We start from the raw sequence: 23,340 nt of genomic DNA on the forward strand, positions 1-23,340 counted from the left end.
CTTCTATTTTTTTTTTTTTTTTTTGATACTTTGGGTGTCCAAATCTTTTGACCTGACTAATCCCTGAGGTCACTGTGATACCGCTCACACAGACCAGGTCAGTGTAAGATGAGATGACTACTTTCCGTATGAATGGAATACTGAAATTTTAGTTCCTTTTTTGCTTAAAAACAGAAACAGATTGATTCATTATCAAATCAATCTGGCTGTGATTGCCTTCATCCTGGCCAAGCAAGTTTATAGACATAAGCATAGGTTTTCCCTCCAACTCAACCTAAAGACTACTACTCGGCATCCGCAAAAAAAAAAAAAAAAAAAAAAAAAAAAAAAAAAAAAGAAAAGAAAAGAAAAAAAAAAAGAACTGCTATTCGTTCTGCAAGAATAATATAAAAGAAACACAATGTGTTTCAAACATGATTAATGATGAAAAGGTGGATATGATATTGACAGAAGGTATGATGAATGACCCCCCTCCCCTTGACAACTACAACAATGAGGTGTTCATACGAAGAGCGGGGAACAATTCCCACCTCTTGTGGGGGTAGGGTTGGGGAGAAATTGTCAATATACAAAATAAACAACTAATAACAATAGAAAAAAAATAAAAATACAACACATTTATATAGGCAGATGCAATATGCAGTTTTGACTCTCATATAACTAGAGACAGACTCCTCTGGCTTCCAAGGTTATATGGCTTAATCTCCCAAGAAGTAACCTGTTGTTCCTCCTCAGGATTGATGAAAGGCAAAGAGATCTCGCGGATCATCAGGTCACCACAAAATGGGCATTCACTGGCTATGGCATCATCCAATTGTGAACGTATCTATCCATCAAACAGACAAGAAGTCAGTTCAAGTCAACTCGAACTAGCTCTGCTTTCAAAGTCACAAAATGCACAAGCTACATTTATTAGCCAACTCTTGTTTACAGCAACTTAGTGCACAAGGCTCCCCCTATTGCAAGGACTGGGAGGGGCAAATGTACACAGCCTTACCCCCCGCTTCACAAGAGAGGCTGTTTCCAAGTTTCAAACCTGTGACCAACATGTTGCAATAGTGCAACTTAACTGTTGCGTACAGGCTCTCCACTATTAGCCGAATCTTGTTTCAATACCGCAAATGAGACAACAGAAACAAACCTTATCTGCATGGATCATACTACCAATGGGTTCCTCAACAACACTACCATTGGAATGATATGTGGATTCACCACCCAACAAGCTGAGCTGCTTCTGTAAATCCAATACAAATTCTGCCTGCATGAATTATCAAATAAATGGTTAAGTCAACCAAAACAACCTCCTTCAAAAAATTCTTCTAGCCAAACATCGAATAAGGCTGTAAATGACTGCACTTTGTTCAGTTAAACACATGGAAAGCATTAGGTCAGTAAAATAGCAACAGGGCAATTCCCAAGCCTGAAACCAAGACCTTAAATATGAGCTTGGGAATGTTGAGGCAGTGATCTGGAAGCAGCCAAACAGTCAGAATACCTGCACTCAAAATATTGGGCTCAAGTGGCACTTTATCTAGGGCCCCGTCTGTCATTGGTCTGACAAAGTGACAACCTCCAGAGCTGTACTAGGAGTGGGTTGTCACCCAATCTATAGCAGCAGTGATGACCGAAATTTTTAGATATGTTGGTTTAGGACGTGCCTCATTTCCGAACAGATCAATTTAACTCGAGTTTTTAGTTATTCCAAAAGAAAAAGAGTAATTTTTGTTAATAATTTCTCCTTCTATCTGTGCAACTGATCTGGTTTTATTATGTATGGACATGTCTAGAGGGTTGGACTTTCCATATCCTTTTCTTTCCTCTCCACTGCACCCCAGTGCTTTGGTAATTGACTGAGTGCTCGTGTCCTTATGGGTGATTTTAATCATGAAAACTGAGTCTCCTTGAAGGAGTGCCTCCCAATCCTCAACCCTTTTTTTATCCAATTATTTCCTCTACTTTCACTATATCTACTACTATGTTTTACGATAGTAATGACGATTTTATTAGGACTGTTTGTTTTCCATGTAAAAACCACTTGAAAGGAGAAAATCAAGTAATATTGAGCATAAAAATGAAATATTTGCTAGTAAATTTTATTTACAATCAGAGCCTAAAGAGAAAGAGACAACGATGGGAAATACCACTGTTGTACAAGGGCAAAAAGTTACCAAGACGGACGATCCCATGGCCATGTGTGAATTGGCTCCCAGTTTACAGTGGGGACTACAGACGTCTGAGATAGTTGTATGAAAAAGGAACTACACCACTCTGTATACCTCACCGAACATAAAGATGAGCTGGATTCTATTTTTTCTTCTTATACACAATGGACATAATAGCCATATGACTCTCCCTTCCTTTGAAGTGATCAACTGCAACATCTTATCAAAGTACCATAACCCATCAATATCCTCACCCTTGGTGGGATAGGTCCCATCCAAACATTTCTTAAAGAGTAGCTCTGCACCACCTCTTCAATGAAATTCTTGTAATAAGATTTTGTTGAAAAACTCCCATTCAGGGTCTAAAAGTATTGGTCCGTACCATATCCGTATCAGTGGGTATCGATACACGTATCGGGATACACATATTGGTATCTTTAAAAGGTTACTATATGAAAGGTTTAAAGTATATGTCCATGTCGTATCGGTATCGGTGGGTATCGATATGATACGCAATACCAATACTTCAAACCTTGCTCCCAGTCCACCTCAGATTCCATACCTTACCCTTTCTCCATTAATTTAATAAAAATCCCAGTTAAAAGGTTAAGGAGAACAGAACATTCAACTTATTATGGATCAACATAGAGCAAACATCTAGAGTTCGAGAAGCCCACCAAATAAGATTGTGCTTGGCCTATCAGAGAGAGAGTGATAGAGAGGTGTGTGTGATGGAAATAGTTAGATACCAATTTTCATTTTCTGACCCCCCATTCCAATCTACTATATTCCCAACAGTCGCAACTACCTCAGCTGTCAAAGAAGGCATTGACTTCCCACTGCCTTCCCCTAGAGGATGAATGACTCCTGCTCCAATCCTTCCCCTTTTCATTGAGATGTTTCGGATTGGATTTTAACATAGGAGTCTCCCCTTGAAAAAAGTTGCTGTCTATGTCTACCAGATGCTTCAAAATGAGATGAAGCCAGGTGCCAGTAAACCTAGACTCCAGATTACAACAACAACAAACCTTATCCAACTTAATGGGGTCGGCTACATGGATCCAAACAAGAAAAGTAGGCATTAAATGAAACAAATTAGTAATAACACTAACGAAGTAGAACACAGCTAAAGTAGAACCTAGATTCCAGATTAAGAATAAAAAATCAGACGGCTGCTCCACAGGCCCAGATTTTAACTATTTTCCAGATAAAACACAGTTGAAAAGTCATAATGGTTTGTTGATTTCAGCAGCATGCAATGGGAAAGAATTGAGGGAAGAAGAAAGAGAAGATATGGGGGGGTATTCTGGGACTGTGAACAGTAACTTCAGAAGAAAAGAGGATAGGAGAAGAGAGATATAGGAGACAAGAAGTCTCACAACTCTCAATTCACTAAAAAGTATCTTCATGAACCAGCGATTTGGGGGTCGTGTTACATGCATTTAAAGAACCAAGAAAATATAAATAAAAAATACTCCTAATATTTGGTTTACTAAAATAAGTAAACTAAATTAGAAAATACTACAACTCTAACTTGCTAAACTACTAAAACTCCCAAAACAGGAACTGAATCTAAAAGAACTCTTCTAGACTTATCTATGAGAGCGAAGGAAAGGGCCCACAAGATCCCATTAAAAAAAAAAAAATCCAAAGAATTAAAAGGCCAGACCCCATAGATGTTAAAATAGGACCAATTTTTGGACCGGTCTTGCACTAAAATTACTCCTGTATCCTGATCGACACTAATTTAGATGCAAGCTTCGTCTTAGATATTAATGCACTTTCTTGCCATATCTGGGTTGTTCAAATATGTATGCAATGGAGGAATAATATTAGGGTTTTCCCCCTTCTACCTCGGTTAGAGGGGGGCATACTTGTAATTTTGTTCCTTCTTATTTGATTATAAATAGGTAGCTAGAGGTGGAGAATCAATCATCCAAGCATTCATCCCTAAACATTGTTGGGGTACGATGTCTTGTATTCCGTCGCAGTTTAATCCAGGAAGTACTGAAGCAAGATCTCATCTCACCGAGGACATAAGCAATCTTGCCGAACCTCATAAACCTATGTGCATTGCCTGTTCTTGTTTTTCCATTATCTTCTGCATCGTTTTAGGGTTGCGTTTCTACAGACATTATTGTTAACATTGGTACTATAGGCTAAGGGTGTCAATACATAACCGAAACTGTTTATCGGAACCGAAACCGACCTGTTATAACCAAATCGAACCGCATCATAGTAAATTGATCCGGTTTTGGTTTTATAGGCCATAATTCCAGTTCAGAACTGAATGGAACTGGAAAACCGATGGTTAACTGGCACCTAGTATTAAAGACTCAAAGTGTTTTAAATTTCGATGGATCACTACGAAAAAAGGGGAGGGAAAAAAAAAAAAGAAAGAAAGTGCTAACCGAGAAGGGAGCTTCATTTTCACACAATCACACTTCTTGATTTTCTAATTTATATGATCATACTTAAGTAGTTATAATATGTGTAGTATTTTATATAGAAAGTATATTGTCCTCGGCAAAATGAATGTATATTGTCTTAACTCTTTAGGAAATTTAATATATGTAGGATTCACACTAGTTGTAGGATGCAGACCATTTTCTAAAACAACACTATTAACCCCATGTAAACCGGTTGTGAACCGAATAACAAAAACCGATTAAAAACCATTAAAACCGAAACCGGATGAAAACGATTCTGATTTCACCTTATTCCTATCCAGTGCGGTTTTGGTTTCACTTTATCAAAATGTAAACCGAACCAGAACCAAACCGAATAACCAAAACCACACCATTTGACACCCCTACTATAGGCTTATACTCCTATTAACCTTTAAATTTGACTCATCTACTGAAAGCAACAGTAGCTATAGGGTTTCCCCTTCAGGAGAGAATTATTCACCTTAAATTGAGGTTAGCATTGCTCTAGAGATATAAGGGTTAGTAAGACTTTATTTTGTTTTACCTTTTTATGAAAAAAAAAAAAAAAATTAAGGATTTCTTTATTATTCATTTTTAGTCATTCAATGGGGATTTTTCAGCAGATGACATCATAGCCAATGAGCCTGAGCTGAGCTAAATGCCAACAATTACAGGCAATAGAAGCCCAAACAAATTCAAAATCTCATTCACTACAAATCAGTAGGTGTGATTTTGAGTGAGAAAATCTTGGGGAATTGATGCTTGAGAATTTTAAGGAGTTACTCCATTTCCTCAACTACAGAGAAACTGAAGAATTCTACCAAAACAATAATATACAGAACCTATTTCACGAATGGTTGTGAAATAAGAGCTTGTGCATGATAGTACATGTATTAGCAGAAAAAATTTAGTACTTGTGAGGTTAAGGCACATTTCTGTCAATAAAGCTAAAAATGTATACAAAGGTTACCTATTTCACAGATGGGTGTGAAACCAAACAACTGATACTGAAACAACACAAGGGGATAAATTCCAACTCATAAAACTTTATAAATGCTTTGGCAATTTCTTGATGAGAGGAAGAGTTCCAGAATGCATGTACGACCATATGAGTTTGCACCGTTAATGTGAAAGAAATAGTTAAACTACTTCTAAACAGGAAAATAGACCATTCGTAAGCTTACTTGAGCTTGGTTGCTACACCCGGTCACATGTGCAATAAGACATTCTGCATGAAAAGCATGCCCACATGGAAAGACATAAAAAGGGGCCATTGGTCCTGCAGAAGTATAGCCCCTTGCCACTTGACGTGTCCCCCCAACGATTAAGATTTTCCGTCTACAAACCTGATAACAAGCCCAGGCAAAAAATCAGACCCAAGGTGTTGCCATGTCACAAATGCAACAGGATCAATTCAATGTGATTGATGAAATGATGGAGAAGATTAACCCAAAAGCACAGTAGTTCCACAAAGACTTCAGATATTTTCAAACTGTGCAACTTCCAAGGCAGGTATGTGGAACAGGATCACACAAAACCAAAACAAAGTAAATGGACTTGGTTTTGCTTCAGATATCAGACACCAAATGCCCAGACGGTTTTGAGTATGAAAGCAACTGCCAACCATGTAAACATAAAATCAGGAAGATCAATACCCCACAATCCTCATCACGATCAATGACAGCATATCTTTGAGCAAGGGCACTGATATCATTTCTGATATTGTCCGCACCATGTGTTGCATCATTCATTTCCTGTTTAAGCTGTTCGATCTGCTTATTGTAATCCTCCAATGACGAGCAAATTGCCTCCTACAAAATATTGAGGAATTTAACTTATAATGGCAAATGAAGGTAATTCAGAAGTTAACTACCATGTGGCAAGTAAATAGGTTGAGACTTCACAGGTTGCATAAACTGAGTTGTTAATGCAACTTATTTAGGAGGAACTGGAAAAGATACCATTTTCAGAATAGATAGAATTTGTGTAGGTAGAACAGAAGGTGTCATTATAGCAAAAGCATGAAATATAACACAACAGAATTGGATATGCATAAATTGTATATGTGCATGAATGGACAAGATTATTGTCAAAAACTCCTTGTAGCAGGACTTACATGCTTATATACGCATTATTGTCATTTGATTTTGTAAGCCATTGAGATTGTTTAGTACTACCACAAAGGCTAGTTTGGGAATATCATATATGGGGTTATATGTAGCGGTTTATAGACCATAATATATATTGGGTTATAGACCAGGGTATACTTGTAATTGCCTTTGTTTTTTCCTTTATTACAAATACATCGTATTGCTCACAGTTAGGGTATTCTGCCCAACTGTGAGCCAGTTTTCTCCCTGTGACTCTCCTCTCTTCTTCCTTCTCTTTTCTTCCTTCTACTTCTCCTAACTTGAGGTTCTGGTTTATCTGCTTCTGATATTGTTTCATGGTATCAGAGCAGGTTTAATCAGTGACTACCTTCTTCCTACCTGTTTTGAGAGAATCTTCTTAGGTTTTCTTGTGGTGTGCAGCCAATGATTGCTGCCCTTCCTTATCATGAAACCCTACTTGGTAACATATTTGTTGATGTTGGCTAATGTCCTATTGAAGTCCTACTGCAGTTTCTGATTACCCTCATCCATCATGATGAACATTACATTCTGCACATGAATATTTCTTCTCTCTGAGTCAGCTGGAATTTGAGTATGTTGCTGACTTCATCTCCCCATGTGGCTCTTGTACGTGGCTGTGATTGATTCGTGGTGATTTGATCTACCCTCTTCCTGATCATATTAGATCTGTTTTTCCTCAAGTTCTTGCAAAACCCTAATTTCTGCAAGATTTTCAAGAACCCTACGTTCACTGGTCAGATCTCCGAGAGATTTTACAGACTTATTTTCTATATGTATCTCTGGTTGTTAGCAAAGTTTCAAAACTATCAAGGTGGATTTATCCTATGCGATTTTAGGGTTTGTATTGTGTACGATTTTTTGATGACTCTTCTCCATGTGGTTTGTCTTGTACTCAAGGATTAAAATAATGGTACAGATCGTCGTATCGGTCTGCTAATTTAAGATACATATTGGAGGGTATCGTATTGTATCAGAGATACACTAAAGATATGCACATTAATGGACAAGATACAGATTTTTATACAATTTTGCATTAAAATAAAGGAGTTAAAAAGCAACCCAATATATAACATGTATCATGCATAAACATTAAAATGGAGAACACCGTACTGAGAGACAAGTGTATTCTATTGAAATTGTTCAAAAGGATGAGGTTTCTTATATGTAATAGTCTATTTTCGAATTTCTAATAAATTTTGAAATCTACGAATAAATTGATGCAATAATTCATGTTTGATGCAATGTTTTAGTTCGTTTTATCTAAATCTACTAAAAAAAAAAAAAAAAAGTAAAAGAAACTTAATTGTTTAATCTTACCATCCAACTTCTTATAAAAAAAAAAAATATTAGAATACTGCAAAAGGGATGACAGTAACTAGATCAATTTCTGATAATTTATAATGATGTTGTGGATGTAGACCACTTGTAAAATTGTGCAACATGCTCACCGGGTATTGTTTGATCTTGTCATCTAGCAAAGTTGAAATGTTTCCCAGGAAGGGTAGTTAGAAATAAGGACTAGGGTTCGAGATGAAGGAAGAAGAGAGAAGAGAGAAGAGAGAAGACAAAAGAGAGAAGAGAGAGGAAGAAGAGGGACGGAAGATGAGAGAAGAAGAAAAAGAAGAGTGAGCAAAACGTGAGAGATTCCTTTGCTCATCTCACCTATATTAGATGCAACTAATACTTTAGGGAATTACATATTCCTCCCTAAGGGAGATGAAAGAGAAATAAAAGAAAATACATATAAGGACAAGTTAACATAAGACAGTTCCTAAAGTACCCCTATTACCCTTCTTTGGAAGGGTGGTGACCACCCTACATTCCTTCATCCTTTGAGTTGGGCTAAGGTCTGCCTCCCTAAAAATAGGAGGGGCTTGGCCTTTGTAGAGTCAAAGATTCCAACATTCCTAACATCATTAAACTCATCTGGAACATTGCATAAAAAAAAGAAGAGCATTTGGGTTGAATGGGTGTATTCTAGACTTCTCAAATCTAATTCTATTTGGACTGTTCCCATCCCCATGGATGCTTCTTGGGCCTAGAAAAAGATCTTGAAATATCGATCTCTTGTTTCTGATCATATACACTCATCTATTGGTGATGGTTTTGACACCTTCCTTTGGCTTGATAATTGGCACCCAGATGATGAGCTATTATTAAAGTATGGTGACAAAATTAGATATGATGCGGCTCTGATAGGCTAACTAAGGTCTCATCTATCTTATGTGATGACCTTTGGCTTCCTGGCCCTAGGACTTCACATTCTCTCATTGAGTTTTGGAGCAAGCTTCAAGGTATTCAGCTGCATCCTAGAGGTACTGATGACCTTGTCTTGTAGGGTGCTGATCCTTAAAAAAACCCAATTCTGCCTAGGATCTAATGCATTCAAGAGCTCCTTCTGTTCCTTGGTATAGGATGGTTTGGTTTAATTCTGCCATTCCCCGTCATTACTTCACCTTTGGAGAGCAATGACTAATTCTTTCCCCACCCAAGACTTTCTCTCTCAGATAATTTTTCCATCCCTAACTGCTGCTTTTGCTGGAACACTACTGAATCTGATGTGCTCTTACTATTTTCCCTTAGTGGGCTGTTGAGCTTAATCCATTATTTTAACATCACAGATAACTGAGATGGTGGTATATGCTTGGAGCGGATTTCGAGGGTGACTCGAAGACTTCTTTATTAGTTATTATTTTCGTTTTCCTAGATGGACGTTGTGATGACAATTAGAGTTAAAGTCTAATAATATGGATTTGAAAGTTTAACTAGGACGTACCTTAGATTGGAACCAGGAGTACTTAAGATTTATGACAATGGTGGCATATTTTTGTTGAGACTTGAATTTAATGAGTTTTATTACGCACGATTTTGTGAGTGTTATCAATTGTTTGATCAGCGCCCGTGAGGGCTGTACCCTCACCTGAGTCCCTGACATCTAGGCTTGAGTCGTGACAGCCCCAAACATTTGGAGCTTGTCATATATGTTTAGCACTCTAATGCCTCAGTTTAGGACATAGGAGTGAAAACAGAAACCAGATGAGGCCCATTAGGCACATCAAGAACACAAGAAAGAAAATGGAAAGGAATAAGATATGCGCCAAACCGACCAGTTTGATTGCATCAGAATCCCCAGATCCAGTTGACAGGTTTAAACAGAACAGGCACAACTGATGTTACTGATCGGATATGTGTCCAGAATTGATTGTATTGCAGCAGTCCAAGTGACTCTGGACACATAACCGTGGGCCTATATAACTGGTACCAGCCAACAATTTTTAATTTAATTAATTATTTTTTTAGTTCTTTTATTTACTGGGTTTCTCAAGTCTTTAGTATTCTTATTTGTCTGTGTTGGACATTGCAGTACCAGATTTTAGTACCTAAGCGAGACTATTTGTATTTTGAGTTAGAATTAGGTTAAAGTGACGGTAGAGATCTATTTAAGATCCATTTAACAGCATTATAAATTTAAAAGCCCTTCTTCATCACTCATTTTCCAGAAACTTTACAGCAGACCAATTGTTTGGCTGATTATCTCCTTTTCTTGATTTTTAGCCAGGAAAATTGAGGGCTTAACGCTCTCATTCACTTCCTCTACATTTCCATTACAAGCAGTAAGCTTTACAGTCCCACTCCACTCCCACTCATCATCATCATCATTCTTTGATGAAGCATACTTTGTATTATTACTATTATCATGAAATATCTTGTGGTTATATATTATGATAAAACGATCTCAAGAAGTGATTACCAACGTTGTAAATATATGACGAGAGATCAGTTGACCATTCTGTTCAATCACTTACAGTGGCACGAATTAATTCCATATGAGCAAATAAATTTACCATGAACTCTATCCATATCTTTTCTGTTTGCTTCAATGAATTTTAAAGGAAATCCTAACAGGTTTTTTGCTTAGTTGACATCATTCTAGGAAAAATAACAGACAGTAGCAACGCAAATATGAATCACTCTCTCTACTGCTGCCTAATATGATTATATCTATCATTTTAAGTTTCACTGATCAAGCCATATTTATTCTTGCAAGAAAAACCATAGGGAAACATTAAATTTGAACCTGCAATTACATAATTACTGCAAACCAGAATTCCGGGAAACCAAGTTTAAGGTATATTACCTTGAAATCATCAATCAGAGCAAAGTCTGGAAAGAATGGTAGAATATCCTCTATTTTTAGAAGGCCGTCAGTTTCTTTGAGAAATGCTATTGCCTTCCTTATGTTCTCCCTTTTAGCTCCTTTCTCCTGTTCAATTACATGCTTTGCAACCATAAGCCAAAGCTTCTTCCTCAAGTCTTCATCATCTTCAACCTTGTCAGCTTCTGCCATGGCAAGCTCTGTGTCCACCTAATGTACCAAAATGAGGAACATGAATCTAACAACAGTATTTAAGCCATATGGGTATTTACCACACATGGAGCAAACTAACCATTAAGATTATGTGTGCAGCCCCAAAACATGTTAAGAGCATTTTTACACAAGTGACAATTTATACTGCTACAACATCAGGGAGCAGAAAATTTGCACATTTGGTAATCTCCTAAACACGAAGTTCATGTATAAAGAACAACCAAAATCACTGTCAGTAAACAAGCACATATAAACCAAACAATTGGAAGTATCACTGTCAATTAAGGAAAACTGATAGAATAAGAAGCCAGTAATTCATTGCATGTAAGAAAAATGAAAATCACTCTTCATTTTTGTTAATTTTTGAATAATCTGAAGAAACTAACGGAAAATAATAAAAATACGATTTTTGTGAAAAGTTGCATCCAAATATAGCTAACACTTATATATTTTCAAATGCATACTGTTCTCTTGCCCCAATACTACATAAAATTCCAAATTTGTTCAAAGCCATCCCCTACAGTAAGCAAAGTAGGGTTGAAGCAATCATGTAATGAAACATCACTTTCTCCATGTTCCTGACAAATCATGCCCTTTACTTTTACAGTTTAAGATTCAGCATTCGGAAAGTCGATTCCAAACAATGAGAATTACTTTTCAAAGTCCCAAGATTTCAGTGACATGAACCGTCTTTCTGATATTTACTTCAAAAAACAAAAAATAATTAAACATTATAGAAGAGCTACAGAAAATACCTCGATATATAACTTCATTTCAGAAACATATTACTACTCATTCTTTCCCAAATGAGTGACTGTGTTTTCATCAATTTTCACTCCTCATTTCCCATGCCTTCGGCGTGTGCATGCATGTGCACACAGACTCTCGCGCGAGCATGCACACACACATACACAACTTCATAGGACCCATTTTTTATGACTTCCAAAGTTTTAAACTGCAGATTACTAATAGAAGGCAAAATAAAGTTTCAAAATGCAGATTAGCTTCTGTTGCTTGCATATGATGACATAAGACTTAATCAGAGAAAGTCAAATTTAACAGGCAGCTAGTTTTAGCTTTTAAACTCAAATTGGGGATTTAGGTAGGTAGGATTTAATGAGGTTTATGGTTTTAATGAGAGAATACATGGATGGCTGTAAGGAATGGTGCAGTTGAATCAGTTACCTGACCACTAAAGTTTATTGAGGGCTGGGCCAGGTTTCAGGACACAGAGATTGCCATATAGGGCAATTATCAGTTGAGGATGACAGTAGAGATTAGGGCTCAGAGGGGCCAATAGATTTCATAAAAAAGACCTAGAAGTGGTAGAAGGCATCACACATTGGTGGAGATTTTTAAGTACCAAAACGAGAAGCTATAGAATTCATCATCAATTATTGCAAGAAAACTTTTCGAAAACCTTATATAGGATCTCCCTTGTGTTGCAGCTTTCCCCTATTCAAAATTTCTTAACTGTATGCCACAAACTTAAATATGAAATACCAAAACTCATCTTATGGCAACCCAATCTTATGTTAAAAAATAAATGTAACATGTAAAATACATCCAAAAACAAATGAAGTTGACAAAATCTAAAACTTTGCCACATGATAACTTTATAATCGAAGTATGGAAAATAGCTCCACGGAATTGGACTAGGTAAATTGAATATTTAAATTTGACAAAATGGATACCTCACAGTATGGAAAATAGCTCCACGGAATTGAACCAGGTAAATTGAATAATTAAATTTGACAAATGGATACCAAAACATTGCAGGTAGCCCTGCTATTTTGCTTCTTTTTGGAACCATGGAATCCACTTGGTTTATTGGATCTCTCGAGTGCGTCCACCTGGACCAGGCTGAACCAGTAATATTTGAAATGATTGAATCCCCTTGATTTATTGGATCTCTCAAGTGTGTCCACTGCCAGATAAATTGTTTTACCCTTTTCTGGTTCTTTTATGTTGATCCCTATCAATTTTTCTTCCTCTTCTTATTTGAAATGATTGTATTATTAATTTAGGAGCAGCTCCAATACATGATAATTTGCGAAAAATCTGCGTGAGGTGGCATAGACATGTGAAACAGAGGCCTTTCTCAAGTACGCACAGGTGATTTGATTCAGATTGAAAGAACAAAAAGAGCCAGGGTGATGCAGGACGGCTTCCTTGGACCAGGCCGAACCTGTATGAGAGCCCCGACCAAGAACCGGGCCAGAATTGAGTTTTGGTTCTAGTAGGATATTAGTAGTTTATTTATTTATTTGGATTTATCTTTCAGTCTTTTGTTTTACTAAGGCAAAAGAAGTAGTAGTTTGATTCCACTATAGTTTTAGATTGGGATTAGGAGTCTTTATATTTTTCTTTATATATGCAAATAGTGTAACCGACAAACTTGCTTTTAATTGATAGAATGAATCAATTTGAGAAGCCTACGTGGCTGCGGTTATGCACCCTTCCCTTCTCTCTCCTCCCCCTCTTCCTAGCAATCTGGTTCCCCTCTTCTTCTCCTTCCTTCTCATTATACTCTCTTTACTTCTATTTCCTGATCTACTTGTTTGATTAATAACCAGTACCCTATTCTTCCGAGAGTTGAGATCCAAAAAAACAAAAGATAAAAGAGAACTCCCTCTCTCTGTCATGTCCTTCCCTCCCAGCATCAAACCTTCGGTTGTACTCACTATCAAAAGGTGACTTCCTCAGCATAGTTCCAGTCCAGAAGTAAGTCGGATTTGAGAGCTTCAAATCAAACTCAGTTCTGAACTTTCCTCTTTCCACGAAGCTAGTTTCAGATTTTTTTTCTTGTAAACTCTAATCACTGATGTGATCGAATGTTGGATGGGATTTAAAGTTAGTGGGTTAGCAACATCACCTTTAAATTTCAAGTTGATTGGAGCTGTACAGGATGAGTTACCATACGTGAATTGAGGTTGAGTTGTCACTGTTTCTGTCCATACTGTTCTCAGTCTTAAGGTTGAAGATGAAACCCCTCCCCCACGACATCTACTCTTATATTTATTGTCAGGATTACCCTCATTCTTTGATTGGTAATTCCGATCACTTCCATTCCTTCTTGTCTTCTTTATTGACCCCTTAAGATTCTATTGACTACCAAATTGCCACCCACCTTTGCAATCTTTAGTTCTCTTCCTACTTTTGGCTATTGTACAATCGGGTGAGTCTATAGAAAAGCCAAAGCAGGTTTTGGTTTCGTATCATACGGGTAGGCCTAAAGTGACTCTAGGAGAAGTGAGGAAATACATTGATTCAGTTGCGTTATCATGGTTGGATCAGCATGACCCGATCTGGAAACCCAGAACAAAACGAACTGGTCCCAAGACTGGATTTTGGTCCAACCAGAGTTGGTAGGGGGATTTATTTTATTTGTGAGAATATTGTGTAATATTTTATGTTAGGTCAGTTATTAGATACATAGGAGAGTCCTTATAGTCTTCAATTTCCTTGTTTAAGCTATTTTTCCTAAGTAGAGTTAGTTTCTATTTTCTGTTTGGAGTTTTCTCTTTATATATGTCTAACCAACTAGAAGTAGAAGACAGGGAGTGAATGAAATTGATTTACAGAAAGAATTGAGTTCTGTGTGTGTGGCGTGGCTTGCTGGCCTGTCATGGCTTTCTTCTTCCACCTCTAATCTTCTCCCAGGCACGATCCATCCTCAGGGATTGGTTCCTTTCTTCTCCTTGCTTCCCTCCAACTTCTATTATCCTTTCCTTTCCTTTCCTTCTCCTTTGATTTTTTCCTTCTCTTATTCCGTTGTATTTCCCTTCTGTTATTCCCATCTTCTCTTCTTCCCTGTCATAATAGTACCCTGGACTTGGAAGAGTTCGTTACAACTCACAGAACACCAGTCCTGCCGGTCTGGAATTTTGGGAGACGTGGACGGGGCCAGTAGGACACCTGTGGGCGCTGGTTTATCAATCCAATCTTTTAATGAGGAAGCTTGAGCTTGCTTCCTAATATTACAGAAGCTGGAAAAGCGGGACGATTAGCTACTTTATTCCCTCCTTATCCTCCTGCTGGTAAAGGACCTTAGGCTAGCATGACTCTTTCTCATAAGCTCGAGTGAACTCATTACCACATTTGTTAGCCGCAAATTAGAACTGCAGCAACTTCCCGGTTGGTCACTTTGGAAGGTATCTCTGGTTATCTCTTACCCCTTTTTATGGCTGATTGCGAACATCAATGTTTCCCACTGAAACTAGTACCTTATTCTTTCCCACTGTTAGCACAGCATCGAAAATCGTCATCTTTTATTCGCCTAGACCCATATGTGACAAATGCATAAAAAAGCAAAATTGAGAACTCAATCAAAGAAATTTCTTCCCTCTGGCAACTAGACCCCTGGAGTTTCATCCCCAAACCCCCTTCCCTGCTGTGAGATCGAACCAGAGGCTATTTCTGGTTCTACAGACCACCACCAAGCTCTTTCGGGTTCCCCACTAGCATTCTAGCTAGCTGTTTCAAGTGGCTACTAACTAGAATTAATAGAAACTTGGTTGGTGATCCTACACATGAAATTTTAGGTCCCTCGGAGAATCCTCGAGTGACCTCTCACTGCCACAGGCTGGCTGGGTTCCTGCTGAGTGCTGGCTGTTGGTTTGAAGGTAGAAGACGACTCTTGTCCCCTTTATCTTATTCAGCATCTTCTTATATCTCCTTTCCAAAAATAACCCCTCCTCTCATCTTAAATTCTATCCCTAATTTTTTTTTATGTTAATACTTTGTCTAATCTGGTCATATGTTAGCAATCCCGCCTATATCCCTGCCCATATTTATCTACCAAACAAGCCCTTTAATATTATTTTCATTTTCAAAACTATCACAGTATCACTCCCCTTTAAAATTGGAGTCTTGTAGATTGCATGGGCCCATAGTGATCCAAATTAAGGGCTTCAGCACATGCATAGCTTAGGAATTGTAACAAGTATGACTTTGAATAGAGGTGATTGGAGAAAAAGAATCCATGTAGCCGACACCATTTAGTTGAGATGAGGCTGAATTGAGTTGAGTTGTATATAATTTGAGCACATCTAAATTATTGTTTATAATTTACAAAATATAAATGCAAATTCCAAACATAATTAGAAATTATATAGATGATCAAACCATAATTATAATTCGTTTATTAGAGAGAACTGAGTTAAACTTAAAATCTGGGATAGCCAGTGACAACATAAAAAATATCAGATGATGTGCAGAAATTTCTCTATGAACATCCACATTAAAACTAAAAATAAGCCATTACTCAATGCTGGTCCCATCTATGTGGGGTCCTGGGAAGGGTGAGATCCAATAAACTTTGGATAAAATTTTCAAACCGACAAGGTTAAAAAATAAATAATATATTCACACACTTAACACTAGCTGCGAGTTTTTAGTGATTACTATGATTTGCAACAGAAAAGCGCAAAAAATAATAATAATAAATAAATAAATAACAAACAGATGAAATTCAAAAGTGATGTCAATACCATTAAAGCAAGAGCAACAGCCTCTTCATGCATGGACATCATGCTATATATATGGACACAGGCACGCATTCGTTTTCCCTTGAGGCAAAGTCGTAGTGCATATTTGGGATCATAGAAGAACTCAGGGCCATTTAGTTGTCCTTTGCCAAACTTGCATTGTAGGAAACGCAAAAGTGCACTATCATCCTCCTGATTAGAAATCTCGCACAAAGATTAACATGAGTTCTATATGAACTGAAAGATGAGGATGACGATATTTAAACAAAGAGTGTTGCAAAGAGTCTAACAAATAATAATAGCTTGCAACATATAAAAAATGAACTGTGATGCAAAAGCTTCAAGTTATAACTAAACACTATTTTAACCTTATTTTTTTCCCAAACATTTCAGAAAACATTCTATTAGAGGTGGCTGGAAGAAGGGATGACCCAAGCATCAGTGCAATCACAGCGCTGATATGCCAAAGTATTGGCAGTACTGCAAGATTGAAATCCGTAAGGAAAGGTGGTGGCTGCAAGTTCAGAAGAAAGGGATATCACCCCTCAAAACCTAAGAGAGGCAATGAGAATAGAACTCATGACAAGGCATTGTCCATCTGAACGTCCCTGGAAGGCTGGAACGTGTGCTGGCATAGGAAATATTAATTGGACTTCGATTTTTCTTCAAATGGAATCGTTGGAATTGGTAGACGCGCTTTCCAATCCAACTAGTTTTAATGTTTGAGAGGTTACAATACTATGTCCAATAGTTTCTGTTCGATACTTTGTAAGGCGGAAAGTGCAATACTCATGAGCTCTGTGTATGGTAAAGCAGGTGTCTTTTCTTAGAAAGCAGAATGGATGTAATTTTGATGCTGCCTGTTGAAATAAATAAAGGAGACAGACACTCATGACCAGACAATGTATGACAATTAACATCAGTATACCAGCCGAATGGTATTTGTGCGAGAGTATACTAATATCTACAAAGTACAACAAACATTAACAAGTATATTTTACATTTGTAGTCAGAATATTGCAAATCTAATGCATAAATTTCAAGAAAAAAACTCAAATATGACTGTTCTGTTAGCAACTCAACCTGCTTTGCATACAATGAGAGCAACAAGTTGTGCACACCAGGGTCTTCGTTAAGCAAACGATGGACACAGAATTCCAAATATTTGATAACTTCATGTGTTTCATTCCTGCATGTCGTACATAGTAAGAAACAGTAAACTCAAAGAATAAATTACTAACTATTTCTTAATATAAGAAGATAAATTACTGACTAGTAAGACATTGATTTAAAGCTTGACAGTCATAAATGTAGTGTCCATCATTAGAATTCCCATCCGAGGTGTGAGAAACATAATCTTCCCAAACGGTGAACAGAGTCTATACAAGTGCAAGTTAAGATATTCAATTATTCTAAAATTGATATAATTTTTCTTTTTTTTGGGTGAACAAAAATTCATTATCCAAGGAGGAGGAACAAAAGGGGCCCCCAATGGGGTGCAAGTTAAGAGATTCAATAATTCTAAAATTAATATAATTTTTCTTTTCTTGGGTGAATAAGAATTCATTACCAAAGGAGGAACAAAAGAGGCCCCCAATGGGAAAGAATATAAAAAGCACTAGGCCCAAAGAAAAACAAAATACAAAGATTTCCCAGCACTATAAAGAGAGTGGGAGACTGGGAGGTTCCAAGAGGCAACAATTAGCCAATTTCTAGGGGAGTCAACACACTGAAGGGCACTGCAGGAAAATTTCTTTTGACATCAAAAGAGATGGGAGTCCCAAATAATGTAAGGCTGAATACAATCCTTTGTTCAACAGATTGAATCTTCAGCTTCCATCAGCCCGATGCCATGACCAACCGTGACCTCCGATGCCCCTACCTTCTCCAGCGGCCCCTACCGCCAGTAACCTTCCCAACCTTGTCGAAAACCTCCACCCTCTCTCCGACTGCACCCTACCTACCTCCTCTCCATCGTCTCTTCCATCCCAGCCCACTCCTCTTGATCCTACTCTTCCTGAGAACTGCTCCTAGGTTTCGGTCGTTTCTTACTCCTCCCCCTCCCCCTCGCCCCCTGTCCCCTCCTCCATCCCACCCACTGCTGGCCACACCCTCTTCTACCTACCTCCAGCTACCCATAACTCCTCTCCCGTGGGCCTTTGTCTGCCTGGCTTTCTGGACTCTCAGAGATTTTGAAATGGAAGAACTGCATAGTGAGTTCCTTTTTGGGAAGCCGACCTCTCCATCGTCAAGTCTTCACTTATAAATCAGTGGAAACCGGTGTGCTCCCTGTCCACTTACATGCTATATAATGGGACGTTGATCTTCAACTTTGATGCCAACTCCGACAAAGCTGTGCCATTGACGGAGGACCTTGGTACGTTGGGAAGAAGCCAACCATTCTAAGACAATGGGATGAGCATACTTCGTTCAATAAAACAGAACCCACCTCCATCCCACTGTGGGTTGTCTTCCCCAACCTCCCCCCCCCCCTCCACTTCTGGTGTATCAAAGGTCTCAGTTTAGTCGGCTCCCTCATCGGCAAACCTCTCTACTCCGACAAAAGAACCAAAGTGATAGACAGACTCTCGTTCGCGAGAATCTGCATTGAGGTGCAAGCAGATCAAATCCTCCCAAATTCGATCAAAATCATGGACAGTAACGGACATGCGTTTGCTCATGAAGTCAAGTATGACTGGATCCCCCAAGTTGCTCGTTCTGCAAGTGCTTTGGTCATAAAACCTCACTCTGTGAAAAGCACCCAACCTCTGTCCAAGGGGCCTCCGATGATTAATCCACTATAGCCGGAAGAACTCTGGTCGCTGATCCCGCCTAGGATGCCAACTTCAAGCAACATCACAAAAAAAAAAAAAAAGAAAGAAAAATGAAGAAGAAGAAGAAGAAGAAAAGAAGAAGAAGAAGAAGAAGAAGAAGAAGCAGAAGAAGAAGAAGAAGAAAGAAATTGCCACTCTTAGCCATAGTTTTTAAGGCGCTGCTAAGGTGTTGCCTTACCGGTGCTGATGCAGTCTATAGATGGTAAGGCTACACTCTACCTTATGTGAAGTGGTGCCTTATGGGTTTTTTTTTTTTTTAAACACATTTTAAAATTACTTGATGAAGATTCCAAATATAGATTTTTTATTAGTAGATGTATGGTTTTGTTAACACTTGAGATGTATGGGATCAGCTTACTCCACCAAAAATAACCAAAACAAACAAAACAAAAACACGATTCATAAACAGGGTTTGGATTTTGTCAAGGGTTTTAAGAAATGGCTTTGAGAAGGAATCAAGGAACAAGGAAGAACCACTGATCCAAGCGACCGTTTTGCTCCTGCAAAGGTGAGCTTGCTCCGGCAGCGGTGAGCTTCATTCTTCTTTGACAGGAGTAGAAATGTAGTGGATGACCTTAGGGCTTAGGCACTCATTTTGGCATCATAAAGGTAAGTATAATAAATAGTTGTATTTTTTGTCTTATTTTCTTTATATTTATAATTTTGTTTCATAATTATGTATTTATATTATATGTTAATATGTTATGATGATTGATGATTGATGGTTAATGGTTGATGATTGATGAAGATGAACTTAGTTTATTCACTTTATTGATTTTTTTTCTTGATGAATATCTTACATTGGTATGAATATGAACCTTTAATATTTATTTAACATATGAGTAATAGGATTCAACTAGGATTTGAGCCAAATAGATTGGTTTTATAAGAAAATTACACAGGAACGCTTTAGTCAATAAGGCGACACTTTATGCCCGCCTATCGCTAAGGCGCTCCGAAAGACCCTCATACGCCTCCGTCGCCTTACCGCCTTAAAAACTATGCTCTTAGCTGTTGGATCCAGATCCGGTGACTCTTTCGGCGAAAGAAGGCAACGTTACAACCTCCGGTCCTCTGCCGACCTCAATATCCACTGGTCATAACCCCTTCTCGATCCTTGAAATGGCAGACCCTGATATGGCTTCTAAAGGTGACCTCTTAGCCCCTGAACGCCTCTGATGCTACCATGGTTCTTCCATTTTCGGAATCTTCTCCTCCTGTTAGTCAAGCCGAGATTGCTTCAACCCTGGAACACCTAACCCCCATCCCCAAATCCTTTCTTCTGCCTCTGTTGCCTCTCCCTTTTGTCGTTGATCCCTCTACGACGATCCTATCCACGAACCCTATTCCTCTTTCCACGTCCCCTTCTCACTCTTATCCCAACCAATTAACCCAAACCAGCTCCAAAACACCTTTTGTCCCACTGAACCAATTCCTGCCGGTTCATTTACTTAACAAGTGGTGGACCACCCTCTATATCTAGGATATCTATATAACCCGACCCATCCAACACCTCTCTTCCTAACTCGCTTCCCTCTCCTTCCCCTCTCGTCGCTGAAACTCCTGGTTCCTCTGTTGGTCACAATTCATGCTCAACTCTGACTCGTCCTTCGTCTCCACTTGACTCCACCACTATTGCCACCGCTTCAGGCTCTCCCCCTTGCCTGGCTCTTCTCAACCAACTGACTCTACCTATCTACGACTCTCGCTCCAATGCTGCTCAAGCTTCCGCCTCTGTCTCTAGAAACGTCAAAAGCTTGCCTGATTCTGATTCCTTGATTGTTGACTGTCTCAAAGATCCCCCATTGGCCTCAGATGGCCCATCGGTCCTCTCCTTCAACTCGTTAGTCAGCACCACTCCTCGGCTAGCCTCGAAAGGCCTCTCCGCCCAATGCATCAACCTTCAAGCTTGCACTACCCCCTCTCTGGCCTTGGAAGGCCCCTCTTTATGCTGCGATAATCCTTTGGAGCCCTCAACTTCTGGCCTCCGAAGGCCTAGCTACCTCCACACATAGGTTGCTCCATACAACCTCTTCTCCTAGGAAGATCCATGCGCCCCCTTCCTGCTCCCCAAGGCATCCAAATGACAATCCAAGTTCTTGACAATGCCCCACAACAAAGCTTCACCAGCAATTCAGAGCCGAACAGAACAAAACAGAATCAGACCTCTGTCTTCAAAAGAAACTCCCAGTGATTCGGATGCTATTGCCCTGAATGGTTCTACTCAAGTCACCTTAACTAGTTCTCTAGATGTGGAACCTTTGGTTAGTCAAAACATCCCCATCCCTAACATCATCCACCAGCCTAACTCCATCCAAGAAACCCCCACCACGACCTCCACCTTCACCACCAACCAAAAGAAGCAAACCAAAAAAGCCTCCTCCATTACTACTAGATCCACTACCAACACCATTGTTCCCCCTGTCATCGGTTATAGCCACCTGGCCCCATCCACCTCTGGCCCCATCATCCCAAATACACCCCGTAACTTGTCTAAGCGTTCGTTGCCCTCCTCCTCTGGTTCCTAATGATTCCTTGGACTATCTTGAATGTTCAAGGCCTCAAATCCTCGGCTAAGCAAGCTGAAATCAGAACCCGTATTCGCTCCTCAAAGTCCAATCTTTGTTGTCTCCTAGAAACCTGAGTTTTGGAGGATAATGCCTCCCGGATTGCCTCACTGATTGCCTCCTCCTGGTCCTTTCATTCCAACTACCTTTATAGTCCTAATGGAAGGATCTGGATCCTTTGGGACCCCTCCTTCCTATCCATCTCTTGCCTTTTCTCCTCTGCCCACGTCACCCATATCCCCATCTGTCATCACTCCGGGCCCTTCATCTGCTTCCTCTCCATCGTCTATGCTCACAATAGAGCTTCCCATAGGCTTCCCCTTTGGTCTAACCTGATTTCCTTAGCTCCTTCCGTGGGTCCCAGGCCTTGGGGAATTGCTGGAGACTTCAATGTTATCCGATACAACCATGAAAAACACAAGGAAACCCCATTGATTCTCAGGTTGTCAACTCATTCAATGATTGCATTGATAGTCTCAATCTCACCGACCTCAGATGGCCGCGAGTCAAGCTTACTTGGCACAACAGAAGATCTGGCACTCATAATGTGGCTTGTAAGCTTGATAGGGGCCTTGTTAATGAAGCATGGTTGGATGCTTTTTCCTTCTTCTCATACTTGCTTTGGTCTTCCCGGGATCTCGGACCATAGCCCCATCTCTATCCATGTCCTTCCCTTTCGCTCCTTCGGTCCTAAACCTTTCAAATTCTTTGACATGTAGATCTCCCACCCTGATTTCTAGCCTCTGGTCCAATGTGCCTAGAATATTCCCACCCCCCGCTCCTTGCTTTCACCAAAAAGCTTAAGAATCTTAAATCCACCTTAAAGCTCTAAAACTCCTCCACCTTTGGGAATATCTCAACTCAGGTATTTGTGGATCGGGAAAATCTCCTCTCCATTCAATCCAAGCTCCAGCTTGATCTCCACAACCCTATCCTGGCTGAGGAAGAAAAAGTAGTTGCAACCGACCTTTCCTTGCTCTTGGTACAGGAAGAAAGTTTCCTTCGTTAGAAATCCCACATCAAATGGCTTGAATTGGATGAGTCTAACTCGGCCTACTTCCATTGCTCTCTCAAAGCTAGGAATAATGCCAACACCATTCCTAAGCTCATCTCCTCCTCTGGGATTGAGCTCTTCTCCCCCGATCTCATCAAGTTTGAGGTTGTCTCTCACTTCTAAAAGCTCTTCAACCCCGCCACCCCTTCCCCCTTCATCCTCAACAAGTTTTCCCTTGATGATCTTCTCCCCTTCCTCTAGTCCATCCCCAACGAGGAAGAAATTCTCTCGGCCATTCTTCCCACAAGGCTAATAAGGCCCCTAGCCCCGATGGCTTCAGTATGGACTTCTTCTCTACCTGTTG

At 39.3% G+C, this 23,340-nt stretch overlaps 1 protein-coding gene across 1 annotated transcript; it reads right to left on the reverse strand.

Moving 5' to 3' along the window:
* Positions 1-387: 387 nt before the first annotated feature.
* On the reverse strand, positions 388-17,802 carry LOC122093300 (vacuolar sorting protein 18-like). Its single transcript, XM_042663584.1, has 7 exons — positions 17,665-17,802; positions 16,585-16,773; positions 10,862-11,089; positions 6,247-6,402; positions 5,776-5,937; positions 1,142-1,258; positions 388-826 (listed from the first exon to the last, which is right to left on the reverse strand). Exons 2-7 carry the CDS (start codon positions 16,651-16,653, stop codon positions 653-655), a joined length of 906 nt encoding a protein of 301 aa, XP_042519518.1. The 5' UTR covers positions 16,654-16,773; positions 17,665-17,802; the 3' UTR covers positions 388-652.
* Between the last annotated feature and the right edge of the window lie 5,538 nt (positions 17,803-23,340).

Source organism: Macadamia integrifolia, chromosome 11 (assembly GCF_013358625.1).
Source record: "Macadamia integrifolia cultivar HAES 741 chromosome 11, SCU_Mint_v3, whole genome shotgun sequence".
In the NCBI taxonomy this organism is placed as follows: Eukaryota; Viridiplantae; Streptophyta; class Magnoliopsida; order Proteales; family Proteaceae; genus Macadamia; species Macadamia integrifolia.